Source organism: Lampetra planeri, chromosome 9, assembly GCF_965212315.1.
Source record: "Lampetra planeri chromosome 9, kcLamPlan1.2.h2, whole genome shotgun sequence".
In the NCBI taxonomy this organism is placed as follows: domain Eukaryota; kingdom Metazoa; phylum Chordata; class Hyperoartia; order Petromyzontiformes; family Petromyzontidae; genus Lampetra; species Lampetra planeri.
The window spans coordinates 7345335-7365468 of record NC_136115.1 but is presented as its reverse complement, the minus strand read 5'-3'; the positions used below and the strand labels follow the sequence as shown (position 1 = coordinate 7365468).

Below are 20134 nucleotides of genomic sequence, written 5' to 3'. Positions count from 1 at the left end.
ACAGCAGTGAGGTTGTTTTCAGTGCTTCTTTTGGGGAAAAGTGTGGGTATGTGTAATCCAAATAACATATCTGATCAGCATGGAAGATTAGGCTGACTCTCCCTGGGGATTGGGATACCACGTGTCCTGCGATGACATGACATGTATGTGCGGGATGCTGTAATGGGCACTTCATTGCTTTGCGAAAATTTTATTTTGTCTTATTTCAATTCTTAACGGCAAACATTTTTTGGACCAAAGGATACCGTTATGAATGTTTGATTTTAATAAGTTTTGATCTCCCGTGAAGTCTTGTATTAGAAGGTACTGAAACAGCAGGAGGATAATTGGCTTGTTTACCATGTTTTATTTGTTGCTTTTCGAACGAGCATTCATTATACCTTCTGCCCAGATGTCTGCCAGCTTGTTGGCATGTCATGAAATCTTTATTGTCCTCTTCTTGAAGAGTAAAAGCTCTCATCGGGAGCATTCCACATTTTTGAAAGACTTGCGTATTTTTGTTTTCAGAAAAAGAAGAGTGCTGCATTGTAAAGAGAATATTTGCCGGAGGAGATCAAAGTTTCGCGCATTACTTTCCTCCAGAGGTAACGGTAGAGCTTGTTCATGTAAATTTCAGTTCCTGAAGGGGAAACGTACAAAAGGCGATGAGAGAGTGACATAAGACGGTGTAAACATTTGCTTCATAATGAAAAACTTCATCAAAACAACAGTATTACCCATGTATTGTATTACAACTTCAACCATCATGGTTTCAGAGGTTGTTACAATGCACGGAAAGGAGAACGAAATGGAGAATGGAACGATTGAACGTTCTGTAATGACTTAAATTCAATAAACGGAAGAGTAAATCAAACACCATCCTACAAAATGGTTGGAATAAAAAACTAAATGGCGCATAAATGTCAACGTCCTTTTGCTCTATAAGGCTCTTTGGAATGTTCCCAAATCAATTTGTGAAAGTTCCATTAAATAATTGGTTAATATAGTTCCTGTGCTTAGAATTATGATTTGTTTTATTTCGTGTTTGACATCAGAAAATATCAGTTCTCTTTGGAATGAACTTGACACGTGCTCCTGTGTGGACCACTTTTGGGCCTTGTCTAAGCTAAGAACAAGGAAATAATTTGGTTTGTTTGTGATTAATTATTTGTGTACACCAGTGTATATATTGGTTTACACAAATGTACACATTGGTGTAGCTCTATTGGTATATACAAGTATGTTTATGTAATGGAGTTTGTGAGTGTGTATATACTTGCGAGTTTGTGTCTGTTGGTGTGTATGCGTTTTGTGGTATGAAGCTAATGTGGAGTGGTGTGAGAAGCTATATGTTTCGTGGTGTGAATCTATAGAATCTCAAGTAGTGTAGATTTACAGCTATTTCGGTGAATGCAATTGATTAACATTCAAGCGCTGTAACGCTTTGTTTTGCATTGGATTGCATTGAGGGGAATTCCAATCAGGCTCACTAAATCAACATGGCACGCACACGCCTTTCATGTTACAAGAGATTTCAGTGGGGGCAAACGCCATTGCTTGTGTTTTAGTTTTACACTTTCGTTTGTTCATCCAGGGAGGAAGCGTTAAGTTTCATCTTTTAAAGGAGGGTCTTGTATCATTTTTTTTGTTGTTCAGATTTTCAGCCATGTTGTGTCCCACCGATTTGTTATGTGACACCACAGTCGCATTTGAGCGGCGTTTCACTTTTTTTTCCAAACCTCGGATACTAAACTTATTATTTCGAGAATCTGGCTAAACACGCGAGCATGTTGCTTATTCAGCTCCCCCGGTGGCACGCTGCTGGTGTTGTGTGCAGGACTCTGTGGAGCCAGATGACTTCCGGCAAGCGGAGCCCCATATGCAGGTGTGTGTGCTGTCTGGCCCTCTGCTGGAGAAGTGGGCCTCTCTGCCCAGCGGACGGCTGCCATCCGACGTTGTCAAGTAAGGCCCTCTCGCGCAGTGTACGTGGAGCTGCTCGGGTTCAAATGAAATGTTTTACACAATTGTTAAAATGTACATTTGTGTTAAAGTCTGTAAGAAGTTGTTTTGTGTGAGAAAGAGAAACACGTCAACACAAATTTTAAAATGTTTTTTTTTATCATCATTGAATAGAACAGCACTACCTCTGATTTTTTTTTTACATTGGTGAACTCCATTCACACGAATTGTAATTTATTTTTATGACTAATTAGCATGTGCCAATTGCAGAGCATATTCTGTGTGGGTTTCATATGTCCGTACGTGATGTGGTGTGTAGATGAATTAATGTGGCCATGTCATCTGCAACTACAAAATCAGCAAATTTGTTTTAATCTATGTTCTACCTCTTATATATTCAAAGCAGTGTCCAAATGGCTCTCTAAGGATGAGAGGGTGGCTGTACACCTTTTGGCGTCCTCTGGTCTAACACCGTTTGAGACGAGGCTCAAAAGAAATATGTCTCTGGTGTGGACCAATCAGTTTCAAAGACATGCATGTATTATCAGTGTTTTTTGTTTGCATTCTGGCCACAAGTATTGTGGTTAATGCAGACATGATTCCTTATAAAAGGTTTCAGTTTGGTGTTTTAACATCTTAACACCTGTTTTGTTGCCAGATAAAAGGGGAAAACCTATTCTCATACGATGAGAGGGTATTTAATAGTTAATAGATTTGATTTTATGTATTTACCAATTCCTATGTGCAGAATTTCATGGTCTGTGTGCACATAAAGCAGATGTACACTTACATGTGTCTCAAGGTGCCCCTCTTGCCTTTGATTAATTGGTTTCTAGCTTTGTAGATGTCAAATATACATATTTTTTCCATGCTTATGCGACTGTATTGAGGTAATGGATGAGTTGATCGTGGGTAACAAATGACAAGACACTTTTTAAAATGCCATGCGTGGCTGTGTTCAGCACTGGGTTCAGCACTCTGGTGTGAGCGTGAGAATTGCAAGAACGTGAAGGTTTCTTTATTTAGCCCACTCACTTAGCACATTGGTGAGAGTGACACAGTCTAAATTTGTTTTTTCAAAAATATAAAATAATGAAGTGGTCGTTTATATGATGTGAACTAAATATCTTTAAAAAATTCTTGCAAGGTTTTTGCCGTGTGGGACACAAAACACTGCTTTTGTCTCATGGTGGTGATATCGCAACAGATTTAAAATTGATTCAAGCAATCTCATTTGAATGTTGACAATGTAGCCGCAGTGGCATGTACAGTCAATTGCTTGCATTGCTTCACACCAAACTGAAAGCTTGAATTTGACTGTACTGTATGCATTTACAATTCCTTGTGATTTGTCACTTACTTTCCTAAATGTAGAAATGAATACGGTGGAGGCTAAGCTGCAATCTGTCTGTTTTGTCTTGTTCTTTGATGGCCTAAAATATGAGCTGTGCACCAAACAACTGATGAATAGCTGATATATTTTTTGTGACATGACTAACCATCCCATTTGCATTCAATGTCTTGTTTTGTGCAGTGAGATAGACATGATATTCTCCTCTCCAAGCTGTATCAACGGAAGCTTCTTGGCCTATGGGTAATGTACAACAATTTTTTTAAACAGCAACAGTGTGCAAATTAAATATTGGTTGATTGGCTAGCTTAAACATGCCAGGACTCGCTGAGTAAAACATGGCTTGCCAACATATCCAGCTCAGACTCCCTCATTTGTGTTTTGGTATAGCTCATGAATGCTCAGTGTTTTAATTTGCCAATGCATAAAATTAAACTGAGCCCACCTTTAATCCCCATGATTCTCTAGAGATAACAAAGCAGCTCCAAAGGGCATTTTCACATATATGTGTGTCAGAAGTCAATTGAATTGGATAGATAATTTGCACAAAAGCTATTAAAGCTAATGCCTGTTTTAAAACTGCATCTTGTATTGAAAATTGAAAGCGTGATAGTTTCTATATATAGCGCTATATTTTTGCTGGCTATTTTCAAAGAATGTTTTCCTTGCATTGCAATTTTGCATGCGAATACATAATTAATGTAATTTATTATTAGGGTAATGTGTTTAACGTCACACCTTGTAATTCATCATTGTGCCTTTTATTTATTTACATTTTTTATATTATTGTTTTACTGTAACAGCACGTAATTAGTATCCTAATATTTACATGCACGCTGTCATCACATCGTCTGTTACATCAGCCTTTGGTTTTCGTCGGCATCTCCTGTAAAATGGTAATGTTTTCTTAATCGCCTGTCTCCTGCTTGAAAGGGATGTTGATTGATCGATCTCTGTGTGTTGGATCTTTGTTCTTGTTAAGCCGAGTAGGCGGTGATGTTCTTTTAAATTTGGCTGTGTGCATTTACACTTACGTGCGTGCGTACGTACGTGTGTGTGTGTGTGTGCTGTGGGGAGCGGTGGCCTAGCGGTTAGCGCGCTGCTTTACGAACTTAGCACCCTGGGTTCGATTCCCGCTCATGGTCGACACCAGTGACGATTATCCTAACCGGTCCTGGGCCTCCCCTAAGTCGACTCGGCCTCAAATTATTACCTGGTGTCATGTGTAAACATCGCCACTGGGGAGACAAAGGTGGTCCGGCGTGGTGTTGGCCACCCATCCCCTCATCTCGTTTGCCGTGCCGGCCTTCATAGGTGCTCGCGAACTGCACTTGCCCCAGCAGCCTGTCAAGGCTATATGAGGGAAATCTTTGTCTTGTGCTGCAGATCAGACGAGCACTACAGAACGAGTGGGAAGGTGGCGGGTTTGGACATGAATGCCATGCGCCGTGCCTTCAACAAGCTCCTGCAGAGCCCATGCACGCAGGTTCTGCAGCAGGTGAGACGCCTTCTCCCTGGTGCCATCTGCTGCGGTTACATCTTCATTGTCGCCGTACATTTATTGAAATATGTGTGACCATTAATGAATCCACGTTTTGTTTTTAGTAGTTGAGCACTTTATATCGGGGATGGCCGCCGTGGCTGCACTGGTGAGCACACCAGACTTTTGATCCAGAGGTCGCCAGTTCGATTTCCCGGGGCGGCAGTTGAAATAATGGGCAACTATTCTTAGATCCATTCTGCCTCTGTCCAACCAGCAGTATGAATGGGTCCACCGCGGTTAGTTGACTAGCAGGTCACGTGTGGTGGGGTACAGTGTGGGTACTCACACCTCTTCCAAGATGGCTGAGCAGCATGGAAGAGTAGGCCAAACTCTTTCGAGCTGAGGCCCTTCTGCCAGACTGGTATGAAAGGCAAATGGCAGGGCTGCACCTTTATCTTTTCTTATTCTATATTAAGCACCTCGTAAAGTTTTGTCAGCATAGCCGTGTGGAATAAATCCATGTTGGCTTTAAACAGCCATTCATGCAAGTAGCAATATATTTCTCATTATTAAATAGTGGGTATTCTTTGAAATAGAGAATTGCTTCCCTCCATTAACATTTAATGAATTGAAAGTTAATGTGAGTAATATATTACCAACGGAACACAATGCTGGTATTAATATATAAATTCAACATGTGAAATAAGGTAATGAAGCAGCACATATTCATTTGGCTTGCGTATTCATGAAAAGCAGTTAAGAGACCGAGCTTAATTGCAATAGAATGTCATACGTTTGTTACATCTATCTTGGAAGTAGTGATACTCATGCATTTAAAACAACTTGCGCACACACGAGCTTAGAGACAGCGGTGAATGGGAGTGTAACCTTTGCAGGAAATGTTGAATGTGTTTTTGCGCTGCTTGTGTCGTAGACACCTCTTAACAGGTAGCAGCCGCATGTTGCAAAAACCTGGTAGGAGCTTCATCACCTATGCACGCATTTCTTTTGAAACCACATCAGGCCTCCCTACTGGATGAATATTTTATTAATCACAGCGTGGGAGTTGGGTAGGATACCCATGGAGAGACGTTGCATGTTCACCACTCAAAACAGATCGTCAGGTTTGCTTGGCAGGTGCTGATGTTTTTGTTTTATTCTTGTGCTTATTAATAGAAACATTCTGCCAAAAACATGTATTTGTAAACAGCTTTGAATCAGATTTGTAGCTCGAAACTATAATCAACATTATACGGTTCTCATCAAAATCAGCAGTACAGAGCCAGTGGAGGAAATTCCACATTTCTTTGGCAGTGTTCAGTTTATACATTGACCATCAACAAATGTTGATGCCAGCACAGAGTGGTACGAAGTAATCGTTCTTCCAGATTAAATTAATGTTTATGTGCCAAGAGTCAGGATAGTTGATGGGTTATTGTGCCCTCGGTATAAATTCCCTGACTCTACTATAAGAGGCTCCCTGACTCGTATTATATTCTAAATGGTTGCTTTGTCAGCAAGGCTCAAGTGAAATTCGGACCAAGAAGTGTCTAATTGTGAATAAAGCTCGGCATGTCACTTAGGAACAACGACTGCAAATGGTAATGATGTTTATTTATGAGTAGCCTATAGCCCGTCCAAGGATGGGTGTATTGCAGTTAATCTGAAATATGAAATCGAAAATAATGACCGGCTCATGATTATTAATGAGGGGGGGAGTGACGTCACCCGCTAATGATTATTAATGACGGGGGGGGGGGGTGCCTCACGTCGTCATCCGCTCATGATTATTAATGACGGGGGGGGGCTCATGTGGAGTGACGTCACGTGCGGGACACACACACATTCTTGGCTTATATTAGTATAATGATGATAAATGCTTGTTTGGGCAGTGTACTTATAATCATTAACATTAAGATGCGCTACAATGTCACCATTTAGAGAGATTTTCTTATTTACCACATAGCTACTTGCAGACAACGGATCATGAAACCATATTGGATAATATTCCCACACGAGACGAGAAAACAACTTATGCTATCCTTTCAGAAGAGCTCTTACAACAACGACAGGGATAAACTCCCTCCAGCTGGAAAAAAATGAGTGGCTTACTCTTTGTCCACTCGTGGTCTAATGATTCATCCACCCCAGCAATTTGTGGTTCCCGAATGTGATTTGTTTCAAAACAGATTCCTTTGTTAACATCATGGTTAATATAGCAACCATGAGTAGCTGAGTGGATGCAAGGGGTCATGTGAGCCCAATGCATACAATGTTTAGTAATAATAATACTATGTATTTTTACACAGCCAATTTTATGCATGGATACATGAACTTAGGAATTGATCTTGAGGTGTGCCGAGCTGGCACTATTGAGAAGCTCTGTTCGAATCCCTGGTTAAGGCATCAATGTTTAAAGGGGGTTCACGTATCCAGAGAGTTGGTAGTCTTGGCCGGTCACCATTAACTGCACGCAAAAAAAAACGTAATTTAAAATGAGATTTTTCACTTAATTTAGCTAAATTACAGCCCTGAGAATAAACATATTGGTTTGACATCTCGTAGAAGAGTGTGTGTGTTAATGCTCCTACTTTATCAAGAACTGAAGGCCACGTTGCGGACTTTTCAGACACCCTCTGAAACTCTCTTCTGTAACATGGTGTTCATGCCCTGCAAGATTTCTGAATGCTTTCTTAATTTCAAGAAATGAAACATTGCACAATAAAAAAACATTTTGGGAAATCAAAACCAAATATATTGTTGAATTGTGCAATTTGTGCCGTTATACTCCTAATGTCCACACTCTTGGCCTTTAACTGTGTTACAGTTGGATCAGAGGTGGATGGAAAACAAATAAACTAGAACAGAGGATTGTGTGTTTACTCTACAGGTGTATGTGGGAGATACTGAGCATTTCATAGACGGAAAGGATGAACAACTCAAAAGTTTCGAAAATAACATGGCAACATTGTTAGAAGTAATCAGAAAAAGAAAACTGATTGGTTGGAGACATGTGCAGGATGGAGGAGAGCAGATGAGCAGAGGTCAGCGACCATGGGAAGGCATATAAAGCCAGATGGTGCTGATGATACTGTAAGTGAACCGTTCTTCAAGTGTCAGCCCTAGAATAATTAATGCAACAACTGTAGAATTTAGCGGAAGGAAGGAAAATGTGATGGTAAGGTGTGGTGACAGCAGCGCCGTTTACCGCCATGACCCCTGGCATAGTATGGAGAAGCGCAAATATTTTATGCGTATGAATGTTTTTTTTGTACTGTCATTGGAGACTGGGCTGAATCTGTGAAGATCTCGACATAATACAACCGTGATTTGACATCCGGCAGCCTTTGGGCCTTAAATCCAGAATCTCAGCGGTGCTTGCTCACCGTCTAACTCGGGAATTGGCCTCCTGAGCCACTCGGCAATCCGAGCAAAGGTTGATTCTCTTTGATGTAACATGGAGCAATGCTAATGCCTGCAGATGGCAGCCAGCCTGGAGAAGAACCTGATCCCCCAGCTGAGCACGGCCCCTCCGGACGTGGAGGCCATGCGGCTCTACCTGGTGCTGCCCGAGTTCCCGCTGATGCATGACGAGCGTAACTTCTCCACGCTCGCCATCTCCTTCGCCATGGCCATTACCAAGCTGGGCCCCACGCCCGCCAAGGTGCTCGGTGAGTCTGCCTCGCCTCACCTCGCCGGCCTTGCCTGCCCTTCCACCTGGATGGGGGGGGCCCTCTCCATAAAACGTGTAGGGTCTGTGGGGATTATTTTACTGTACTTGAACATGCTGGTTCATCTGGGTTGGTAAATGCGGGGAGTATATACACGAAAGCATAGACGTACAGTACGACTATGTATATGATTCAAGAGCCGAATGGCTCACAGGGCTATACCAAATAAATGAAACTGAAACTGATATTATCTGCACTGCCCATAACGTAGCTTTTGACTAAAGTACTTGGAATGCAGCCGATCTCGTAAAATCTCGGAAGCTAAGCAAAGTTGGGCCTACATATGTCTTAGATGGGTGACCACATTGCCTAACCGTTGTTTCAGGTGCGATGTATAGTGATGAGCCTTTTAAACCATGAGCAAGTCTTGCATGGCTTTGGATATTCTGCTTTGTGGTTTCACATAGCCATGAAGCCCATATTTCATCAGATGTCAGCAGTCCCGGGCCTATGTGCATTGCCACCTTATCCTCCTGTCCTTCAATGTTGTGGGATATTACATGAATGTGTGTGATTTTATTTCTCCTCATTGTGTTTGGTCATTTGCTTTAAGCATGCTTTGTGGGCTCCTGTTAATTGTAATATAATCTGACACCCATTATTTTCAATTTGACCAAGTTAATAAACATTTATATATGACCAAATTCTGCAAAGTAGTGCTCATTATTTGCAATTTCAAGGTAATAACCAACTTAAAAGCACCACTATGCCACAGTCACTAGACAATCAAAGAAAACAGTATAGCTATTATTGTTAGAAACAATTATCTACAGCACGTCTGGCATAACGGCGCCGCTATTTAAATTCCTACAAGCACCGCCAATCGTGACATGGATAATGGATGGTAGCAGCCGGTAAGACCCCCACGAACGCGAGGGCAGGACTCACTCATGTGTCTGGACATCTGTGAAAGAGAACTCTGTAGCTCATGGGATTCCTCCAGAATAAATAAACATTCCAATTCCGATTGTGTCTGCGTGCGCTGCCGATGCAGAGAACTGGTGGAGCATGCTGACGCCACCCTTCTTCCTCAAGCTGGTGGAGCTCTACAAGGCCGTGGTGGTGTTCCTCCTCAAGCTGCACAAGATGGGCGTTCCTCCTGCCGAAGAGCCAATCTTCCAGGCCTCGCTGCGCTCCGCCCTCGTCGTTCTGCAGATCCTGCACCGGGTGAGGAACGCCTGCCCTGTGGGCAGCGCGAGAGAGGCCGGGGCGGCCATTCTTTGGCAGTTGGTGTCAGCTGAAGCAGCTTCTCTCCATTTCCGAGTTCGCTGACCGACAAATGAACCTTATGGCGGGACCCCGGGGTCCCATAAGCCTCCGGCTATCGCATAAACTGCGTTGCGACATCATTTTATGTCTGAAGGCGAATGATACAGCAATCTATTTCTCTCGATGAGCTCTAGACGGTGCGCTAATCAAAGTTTTAAAGTTTTGTTTCTGTTGCGCATTCGTCCTCGCTGTGCTTGGATGACATGACAACAGAATTATCCGCGCCAGGTGGGTCGCGGCGTTTATGTGCGCGGTGGGACGGAGTCGCCAAAAATAAATTAATTAATTGCGATTTTGACTTCCGTTTATTCGGGACCCCGGGGTCCCGCCGTAAGGTTCAAATGCTCAAAGCAGCTTTAGCGAAACGTCGTCGTATATATGTTGATGTTTAATTCAGTCATGAGAAGTCTTTTAGCCACCGGTGAGGAGGAGCTTCATTGGTCAGAATTTCCTCAACACATCGGAACTTATAATGGTATCTTTATGAACGTCACAATCTTGTTTGGGGGGTGGAGGGTTAATTACAATAAATTTGGCCTAACTGTAACACAAATATGGATCCTAGTATTTCGCTATGAAAAGCTACGATTTCAGTTTGCATTTATCTAGTACTTTACGAAGCATCTATATTTTCTGTTGCGAGGTTGCCCGACATGCATTTAAGCATCCTTAAATAAAAAACAAGAATTCCGGGGAGAGAATGCACCCAGAGTGTACATGCATTGAGGGGATGGAGTGATGAAATCCGCTCATGTGCAGATGCAATGTGAATGATTAGATCCAGGGAGTATGAGAGATGGCGATGGCTTGGGGAGACCTTCATCCAGCATGATTTACTACATCCTCGTTGTCGAGTATATGCAGATTATGAGCGTCTTTGCAGCAATCCAGTTACCTCACTTATACGTACAGTGCCTTGATGACACCCTTTCTTCCTCAAGCTGGCCGTCGCTCTACAAGGCTCTGCCATATGGGAGTGACTTTAATATCTAAAAGTGGTGCACTCCTGAGTTCCAATTTATGAGTTTGTTATGAACAAAAATTATCTGTATGCAATATTATATTGGTATAAATAGCATCACAGTTTACGTCAGGCTTGCAAGAGAATACAATTAAGAATGTCATCATGTGGCTTGTTTAAACCACGTGACTTAATACTTACACCGATTACTCGCGCTAATAACCTCCGTCTATTTAACATGGTAAGAGGACGTAGGCGCAAATGCATGGCGTTCACTGTGGCAGGCCAACACACGGACGTCGGTGATCCAGTACGACAAGTTTTACATCGGGGAGATCTGCGATCTGGTGGACATCAGGAGAGACTACATCGCGTGGATACAGCAGCAGGCCTACAGAGTGGTAAGGTTGCTACAGGACACCGCCGCTCGCATCCCTCACAGCGGGGGGCCCATTTCACTCCATTGTTTCAGCTGTTACGTTCAACTTGACCCTCACGGTGTACTTGATCGGCATGTGGTCATTCACCTGTCACTGCAGTTCTATGAATTTTTCGGTCACAATTTCATAAAATAATTAACTTTGTCTAGTGTGTATAACTCCATTTTGTATTGTTTCTCATTAGTTTTATTTTGCTTGTACAGTTTTTGTTTATCACGTTATCCTCAAGTAGCATTGTATATAGTTTTAATGAATCCTAAATAATCGCTTCTTGTTCACATGAAACAATGCTTGCCTCATGAACGAAAGCATCAGTTTTAATTGATGCATTGCTACATGCCTAGTACTTGACCTAATAAATATGTTCACTGTTTACCATAACTGCTTATGACAAATATTGACTTAATCTACGAATTGTCAGCATCATCATCAACTAATGATACTCAAAAGTGTGCAATTCAGGTTAATAAAATACATGCTAAGAAATGTGGAAAGGATGAGGGTACGGAAAAGGAAGTGGGATGGCATTCACGTGGGACAAGGAACAGTGCGTGAAATGGAGGTGGCACTCGAGTGCAGAGCTCAGCAGCGAGCGGGTGGTGGCAGCAGTTTCAGTGCGGCTCACAGCAGCAGACAGCGGGAATGAAGTGGCAGGCAAGTGCAGGGCACGGTGCAGAGAAGGTGGATACAGGAGGACAATGCCGGGCTGCAGCTCTGCATGGGCAGCAGGTGAATTCAGATGGTAGCAGGTAGAAGTTGAGCCAAAGCCCGCAGCAATAGTTGCACTGGTGGGAAAAAAAACCCGTTATGCATTCTTAGGCTATTTGGTTTTACTCAGTTTTTCTGTGCCTGTTGAGAATATATTTTTTTTCATCACGATGGAAATTTTCCAATATTTAACTCACGTATGTAAGTTTGTAATATAACCTTAGCAGCTCTTGAAAGTATTTATTGGCCAACATAATAGGTTTTATTTTCCTCCACATACAGTACTGTGTTTTTTGACTCGTCAAATCCTTTGTACGCTTTCTCTTTCGAGCTTCAGATAACCGATTTGTTGTCTTGGGAAGCCGGCTTGGTGCGTGGCACGCCGAGGTTAAAACTCCACACTGGATTAACCCATCAGCCTAGCCCAGGAATTCCGAGATTTCTGCAAAAAAACATCTCTCAACTGGTGCAATGCAAAAAAAAGTCTTTAAATAATGTAAACCACATTGCAAACAATGGATTTGTATAAGAAGACGTCAGTCTGCACAATGATTGACCGCTTCCTTATGCCATGTCCTTCAATTTCTTAATAAAAAAATGTGATGTAGGTTGTTGGTTCTGAAGGACTTCAGCGCACTTGAAATGTTTTTCATAAGTGTATATCCATTCATGTTGCTATCGACAACTGGTTAAAATGTCCAATTAAAATATCTGGTGCTAGCTATTATTTACGATCAACACTGACATTCTTCTCAACTAAACCATGTAATTATTGTGTCATTTTTAATTGAGATCAAGAGAAAAGATATATTAATCCAAAAACATCACTTTGCTGGCTATACCTCAGATCAACAATCTTGTTTTCACCGTGGCTCTGATTGGTTTGTCGATTCTTGACTGCTCCTGCTGGTGACTGCTGTTGAATGTTAACCACTAAACAGCTGCATGTGAATCGGGTTGCTGAAATGCTGCTTGCAGTAATCTATAAAACGTGCTGTCTACCTAATTGTTGATCTAACTGTTTGTTTCCCCTTCCACGTGACGGTGTCTTGCTTGCACTGTTTCTAACAGGATGTTAACTCTGCGATGGCAGAGGTAAGTCCTTCCTAGTTTAACGTCCTGGTTGTTGCTCACCAGTTCAGCAAAACCCCCTTATCTTATGAGCCCAATATTAAATAGCTCCGAACCCATTGGTACATATTAAGGCCCTTACCGCTTTCTCTTGTTTAAATAATAGGTGTGGTCCAATGGTGTTCCAGACTATAATTTCCCAGGTGTACTGTTGTTAATTGACTGCTGTAGCTGAGGTAAGCAATGGCCAGGCCTTTCTGTAAGGCCTTACGAACATGAGTGGAACACGAGATGACATCCTAATGCTCATTACCTACGAGGTTGCGCGCGCACGTACAGTCTTGTGAATGCCTGCCGATTAATGTGGCTGGAAGCATGTTGGCTCATGAACGTATTGGTTGGTTAGATTTTTTTTGTTCTGTTCATTTAAAAAGCATTTAAGTTTTTGTTTTCTTCTGATGGGGGAAATGGTCAAGGGATGAATTGTAGTTTGCACCCAAGGAATAACCAGCACTTATTTGGTCTCGACAGCAGTGAAACCATGAAAAGTGAGTTGGTAGCTGCAAGGATTAAATAACTTTTCTTGTTTTATGACCTTTGACTTGGATTGTGCAAACATACCAATTGGATATCATGTTTTCTTCTCCCAGATAATGGACAATTTATGCTTCTTAGGATATGTGCTGGTTTACAGTGGCCACACAATAATAATAAAATAGATCATTGTTTGCTACTCAATAATTAAAACAACTCTACTTGTAGCTTGGGCGTACTGCCATCCGTTGCCTCTGTCCTATGCCCTCCTATCTGTACGTAAGGTTCAGCTACATCGTTCTTAAATGCTGCACTCTTAATTTGCAAGAAGTGGCTGGCTCGCCTACTCGTCTTTTTGACTTTTCGCTGACTTTTAGAACCAATCCTCGCACAAGCTCTGCTTAGAGTAGAACATGGTGCACGAAATGTGTGGTAAGGATTATTGAGACAGAAGCCATGTGGGTAATTAAATTCTGCAATCCATCCACATTGGATTCCCCTGCCTGAATCCAACACAATAATTAGTTTGTCGTATTTTTAGTCATCATCATCATCATCAGCAGCCATGGTCATTCCACTGATGGATGTCGGCGCCCACACTATGCAAATCTCACACGGTCCCATGATGCCACAATCCTATCTCCCCTACTGCACATGAGCTTCTTGCTATGCTCATTGCTACATCTCTGTGGTGGTCCTCTTTGGCCATGTTATTCTGATCCATACGTGATTTATCCTCGCGTGCATTTCATCATTTGTTTCACACGGGATGCTAAGCTATTGTTTATAATCAGTCTAAATTCCAGCTTCCATACGATAATTTTCACATCAACTCTTTCTTTTGCCTGTAATTAAGTTTCTCCCCTTGTTGGTGATGGTCAAGTGTAACTTGTATCACATCACACTTCCCTGACTGGGATTTTCCTGAGAGAATTAAGTCAATTTAATGTCTTCATTTCGACTCCCCATCCATTTTGTAGACTTTTCTTTTTTAAAAGGGCATATCATCTTAATGTCTTTGCTGGCTGCAAACTCTTCTCTCTCATTGCTCAGTCATATGCCATGTGCACTCACCAGTCATCCTCTTATCTCTGTGCCTTGTACAGACCTTTGTGTTGAAGTGTCCCGTTATGATGGTGTATTTTTGGCCTCATTTGAAACTTGGTTATAGTTTTCATGCAATTGGTCTTTTGCTATTTCCTCATGGTTTTAGGTTGGGTGCATATATACTTTTCGCTTGTAGTGTTTCAAGAGCCCTTCATGTTAGCTGGACAGCTGCATTTCAAGCACCCTTTCATCTCAAAAACTCTACTCTTTTTAAATATCTCACCTGTAAATGTATTCAGAAGTTTGTAAAAAAAAGAAATTATCACTTTCCAGCTAAAGCTAAAGAGTTCATGCAGTACCTCTGTCTCTATGTTCGTCCATTTTTTTTTCCTCATTAAGGCGGGGAGAGCATGATGGCAACTGTCGAAAAGATGATCCAATATGAACACGGCCAACATGTTCATTTGTGTTGCGATGCGGGACTTACCCGATTTGAAAAGCGGATCAAATAATGAAAGGTGGGGGGGGGGGTCTAAAATTTTGAAAAAAACAGCACGAAAAGATGTAACGTCAGTACTGTGACTGCTGGCCAATGAATGCCCTCCTGGGTTGACCACTATACAAGCCATGAACATACTGCTTCCTGCACGCCTGATGCGTGTGCTCCCGTTCTCATTGCGAATGTATTACTTCCAAGGACAAAGCATCTTGAAAGTGTTATGGTATCCTTATGTATGCATGACGTTTTGTACTTTGTTTACTTGGTCATTTAAAATGTTTATTGCTTTTTTTGTAAAGGCCAGTTGGTAAGCAATGTTAATCAAACTCCCTAGGAGAGGCAAGAGACAGTCACTGAATGAATCGTGAGGCATCTTGGGTTCAGGGTGATCCCTGCCAGCGTGATACCCTTCTTCTACTCAAGTGATTTTCAAAAAGGGATACTGTTCTTTGACGAGGGTGACGTGTGTAGTACTGCGGCAAAAGGGATAGAAGCCAAAGACAAAAGCAGATGTTTATATATGACGGGGTTATAGGTTAGCATCTCTCCAGCTGCTTGTGCCCACCAGGTTAGGTTTGAGGTGTTTTGTCTGCTGCATAGCACATTGAATTACACCATGCCTGGCTGTCGCACTGACCACTGCACAGCATTGCTGTAGTATCACGAGTCCATAAAATACCAATCTATGAATGATCTACATTGCCCTGATGTGAAGCTCCTGCTGGTCTGCTCCAGAGGATGCTGTACCTGGCTGTGTGACTGCAGTGGTGCTGACCAGCTAGCTGAATGGCATTGCTGTAGCACACACGTGTTCATCTCAAGTTTTGCAGTGCGTGGCTGTTGAGTTGTGCTGCCCTGCAACTTGTAACGCCCGTGTTGATGTCGGCCCACGTGCAGGAGGTGCCGGTGACGCTGTGCAGCTTCCCGTTTGTGTTCGACGCACAGGCCAAGACCACGCTTCTGCAGACAGATGCCATCCTGCAGATGCAGGTTTGTCTACGCCCTGAGAACTCGCACTGCACGCTTTACACGTGTGCTCCACTCCAGCCTGGCTTGCGTGTATGTATGTTGAACCTCTTGTGCACCGTACGTAGCCAACCGTGTTAATTGGAGGTCGTGTACACAGCATGGCGCTACTTGTAAATGTTACCGGCCCTTTTGTCGGTCCACTGCTGGGTGAGGGCTTCCCCACGCTGTGTGGGTCGTCGGGGTTATTTGGCCATACTGTACTTCCATACGCTGGCCCGTGTGGGCTGGTGAAGGTGGGGAGCATAAAAGTACAGTGCACCTATTGAGTTTTTTTTTATGCACTGCCCTCTGTTGGCGGTTGCCTGTCTATGCACTATCCAGCCTCAAGCTTACGACATCTGATGAGATCGGGCACATTCTGGGTGATTTGAACGTAGGCACAGACATGTTGCTATATGCCTGGAGTCTTTGGGATTCGTGAGATGGAACCACCATGTTGCGAGGCACCCGTCTGTAAGGTAACGAGGATTAGGAGGCAGCGCAGTGACGTAGATTTCACTCCTCTCTTGGCATTTGCCTGGAGATGTGGATTCACATCCATAGAAAAATACGTTCATAAATACCCAAGGATGTAGCCTAATATTTTTTGCAAGGTTCTCCCAAAACAGACTTGAGATTTGGTTATTTGTGTAAATAATTATTTGTTTACTTTATTCTGTATCACTCTGTCGGCATTCACATTGGTAGATGCCATATATATAGAGCACTTGACACTTATTGTGTCCGCACAGTAATTGAGAACGCTCCATGTTCTTGTCTATGTTTGTGCAGCCATCTGTAAAATGGATATGCACACTTCAGTTATTTAATATGGTGATGTTCTTTACCACTCGTTTGATATCTGTATTGGAGTGGTCAGTAAGGTCATCACAGATATGTGAAGCTTTTAACATGCATGCAGCATATAGCTGTTTCCCGACAGGAGTGAGAGATATATTGGTATTTATGGGGAAATTTAAACCAATCTTGTCACAGTTACTCATGGCAGGTACCTTTTGATTAGTTGCTCACGATCATGATTTCATTCTTCATATGTTTATGACATAAAAATTATAGGAATTGGACATTTATTGAATAAATGGTTTAAGTTTTGTTTTTATAAAGTTCCACAGTTTCTCATGTTTGTCTTGAAGAAACATCAGTTAATTTAACAAATCCTTACACACATTAAACAAGTAACTTGCGAATCGGCCTACTCTTTTTGTGGGTCACTGGTTTGTCATTAGGGATACACAATAATGTCGAAGCTCTTTCAGTAGGGGCCCCTGTTCTAGCCTTTCTCATCTACGTCTACCTGTGCCTTAGCTTGTGCACGCTTCTTCACCGGCTTGACTGCGAAATTACCTGCCTCACTTTCCAACCAATCACATTGCAGGGTGGTGTGGCTCCCTTTTACGTTGACGTATAGCTGCCACAGTCACTAGCCCACTTATTAATATCTTTCAACTTAAACTACCAGGTATGGCGCACTGAATTATGTAGCTCTTTTTCAGAAGTGACCCAGCCATAAATGATAGCTCCATGAAGCAGCTTACCATGTAGAAATTTATAGCAGCCAAATACTCAAAACGCATGTTTCTAAATGTGGAGGAGAAAAAAACAGAGAACCCAAGGAAAAATCTACGTGACCACAGGGAGAACACGCAGACTCTAAATATACAGGCATCAAGGTCAGGATCGAGCCCACGACCTCCTGTATACCGAGCGAGGTAGCTAACATCCCTCCAACTGTGGCGCCTTCCCACCCCCCCCCCCCGTTTGCGCCTGCTTCTCACCAATGCACACCTACGTTGTGATTTTTTTTCTCACTCTCATCTACTCCCCCCCCCCCATCTCCGTGCTTGCAGGTCGCCGTGGATGAGGCGACACGCCGCAACTTCTCCAGCATGTTCATGCCCATCGACCCCGAGAACCCCTGCCTGGTGCTCATGGTGCGCAGGGACAACATCGTGGGCGACACGCTGGAGATGCTTCGCAAGCAGGCGAAGAACCTTGACTTCAAGAAGCCTCTGAAGGTTAGCGGCACATTCCTTGGGTGACCACTCAGAGCGCGGTCTGTCCGCGTCTTCATCATTATCGTTGTTGTCATCACCATCGTAATGATGTTCACCTTCCTCCCCCCCCCCTCCCTCCAGGTGATCTTCTATGGGGAGGATGCCGTGGATGCGGGAGGAGTGAGGAAGGAGTTCTTCCTACTCATCATGAAGGACCTCCTGGACCCCAAGTATGGGCTCTTCAAGTACTATGAGGAGTCGCGACTCATCTGGTTCTCACAGCAGGTGCGCTCGCAACTACGGCACCGGGCAGAAATGTTTCCCAATTCTCTTCGCATCCAAATCTTGCTATCCCCATCGTGTCAGAGGTCATGCCCTCCTGTCAGGTTATAAAACAACATGCCATTTTTAAATACTTTATATTAAGTTTGCTTGCTTGCTTAGGACCGTGCAAATCTTTCGGTCGTTTTTTAACCCATTTCCCGTGATCCAATCGAGCTGACATGTTCCACACAGACTCGTTGTGCGTGACAATATATGTTCGTGAAAATTTTTTCCTAAATTTTACACTTTTTAGGACAAAAATATATTTAATTACCAATTGCAGCCATCTCAAGCCAGAGGACGAGAGGACTCTAGCCGCCACGCATATAAAGGATTTATAGTGAAAAACTTTGTTTTTACGGGTTATACCTGTTTACAATACTGTATGGTTAAGGCTTCCCCTAGCTTGCAAAATTTAATCACGTGCTTCCGCTTGCGATCTCATACCCCCACATGTGACGTTTTCCTCTGCATGTCCAGTCTTTTTTTTAGCTCGCTATTTTTTTACACGATTAAAACTTGCATCCTGCGTGGCTTTCTGTTGAGAAATAATCCAGTTGAACGGCCAGCAGAGCAAGGGAAGATCGGTCAGCAGCGACTCCAATAAGCAATGCAGAGCTCACTGTCTTTGCTGGTTCCTTGGTTCTGCTGTATTTTCATATCCCCCCCCCGAGCAATCATGACCTTCACTTGAGTGTGGCCCCAACTGCTGCCGATTTTGGCTGTTTCTAAATTGGCTGCCTTGCCCCATACTTACCTCCCCTGATGGGTACTGAGGCTGCTACAAGTACTGTCGGGTGCCATTCACCCATGTGATGCCCATTTTACCAACAAAATGACTATCCATGGCCGAGCCCAGCTCGCTCGCTCGCTCGTCGTTCGCGTCACGGTAGTCAGGATATTCTTCTGTGTTTTCTCACGCGTCTCTCGCCGCTCTTCAGGTCGTCACACGTACGCGCGCACGCATCTGTCAATACTTAATCGCACAACCCGCCGCCTCGTTTGTCCGTCCTCTGTGGTGCAGACGTTTGAGGACAGCAACCTGTTCAACTTAATTGGCCTTATCTGTGGCCTGGCCATCTACAACTCCACCATTGTGGACCTCAACTTTCCACTGGCACTCTACAAAAAGCTGCTCAAGGTGGAGCCCACGCTGGAAGACCTCAAGGAGCTCATGCCCGACGTGGGCAGGTGGGGCTGCCCCAACCCCCCAGGGCACATTGACGTGGCACAATTTGTATCAGGCCGGCATGTGACAGCATCATTCATATCACCTGGCTGGCACATTCGCATGGTAGTATTCACATCACCGGGCTGGTACATTGGAACTAATATTGAGCACATGCATCTTTTATGGTTTCACCATACTTTTTTTATTAAAGATAACACGAATAATTTCTTATCAGATCTTTTTTTTTATGCCCAAATTGAATTTGACCAACATCCCAAACATGATCCTCCTTTAAAAAGTTTTGAAACGTTAAGACTTTCCATGGTAAAGGACTTTACGGCATTACATATTTTCAGTTACATAAATGTGAAACTAAGAGCAATTTTCCCCTTAGTTGTAATGAGAGCCTCTGGCAGCCGTGATGTGTGTGGCTGTATAACATGTATGTATGCATGTTGAACTTCTATCACACCGTGCCTAGCCACAAGCATGCTAATCAGAGGTGCGGGGGAAGGACAACAAAACATACCTTCCACTGGCACTCCCACAAGAAGCTGCTTAGGTGTGAGCAACGGCTGATGGCC

General features: G+C 43.2%; 1 protein-coding gene across 1 annotated transcript in view; it reads left to right on the top strand.

Moving 5' to 3' along the window:
- The window catches only part of HERC4 (HECT and RLD domain containing E3 ubiquitin protein ligase 4), a 56181-nt gene that overhangs the window by 27747 nt on the left and 8300 nt on the right, over positions 1–20134 (top strand). Inside the window, exons 9-19 of the mRNA XM_078597558.1 lie at positions 508–584; positions 1817–1941; positions 3473–3532; positions 4676–4787; positions 8254–8443; positions 9498–9670; positions 11018–11134; positions 15930–16022; positions 17909–18076; positions 18197–18340; positions 19404–19570. Of these exons, the coding sequence (XP_078453684.1) occupies positions 508–584; positions 1817–1941; positions 3473–3532; positions 4676–4787; positions 8254–8443; positions 9498–9670; positions 11018–11134; positions 15930–16022; positions 17909–18076; positions 18197–18340; positions 19404–19570 (1426 nt within the window). The remainder of the gene's footprint in view (positions 1–507; positions 585–1816; positions 1942–3472; positions 3533–4675; positions 4788–8253; positions 8444–9497; positions 9671–11017; positions 11135–15929; positions 16023–17908; positions 18077–18196; positions 18341–19403; positions 19571–20134) is intronic.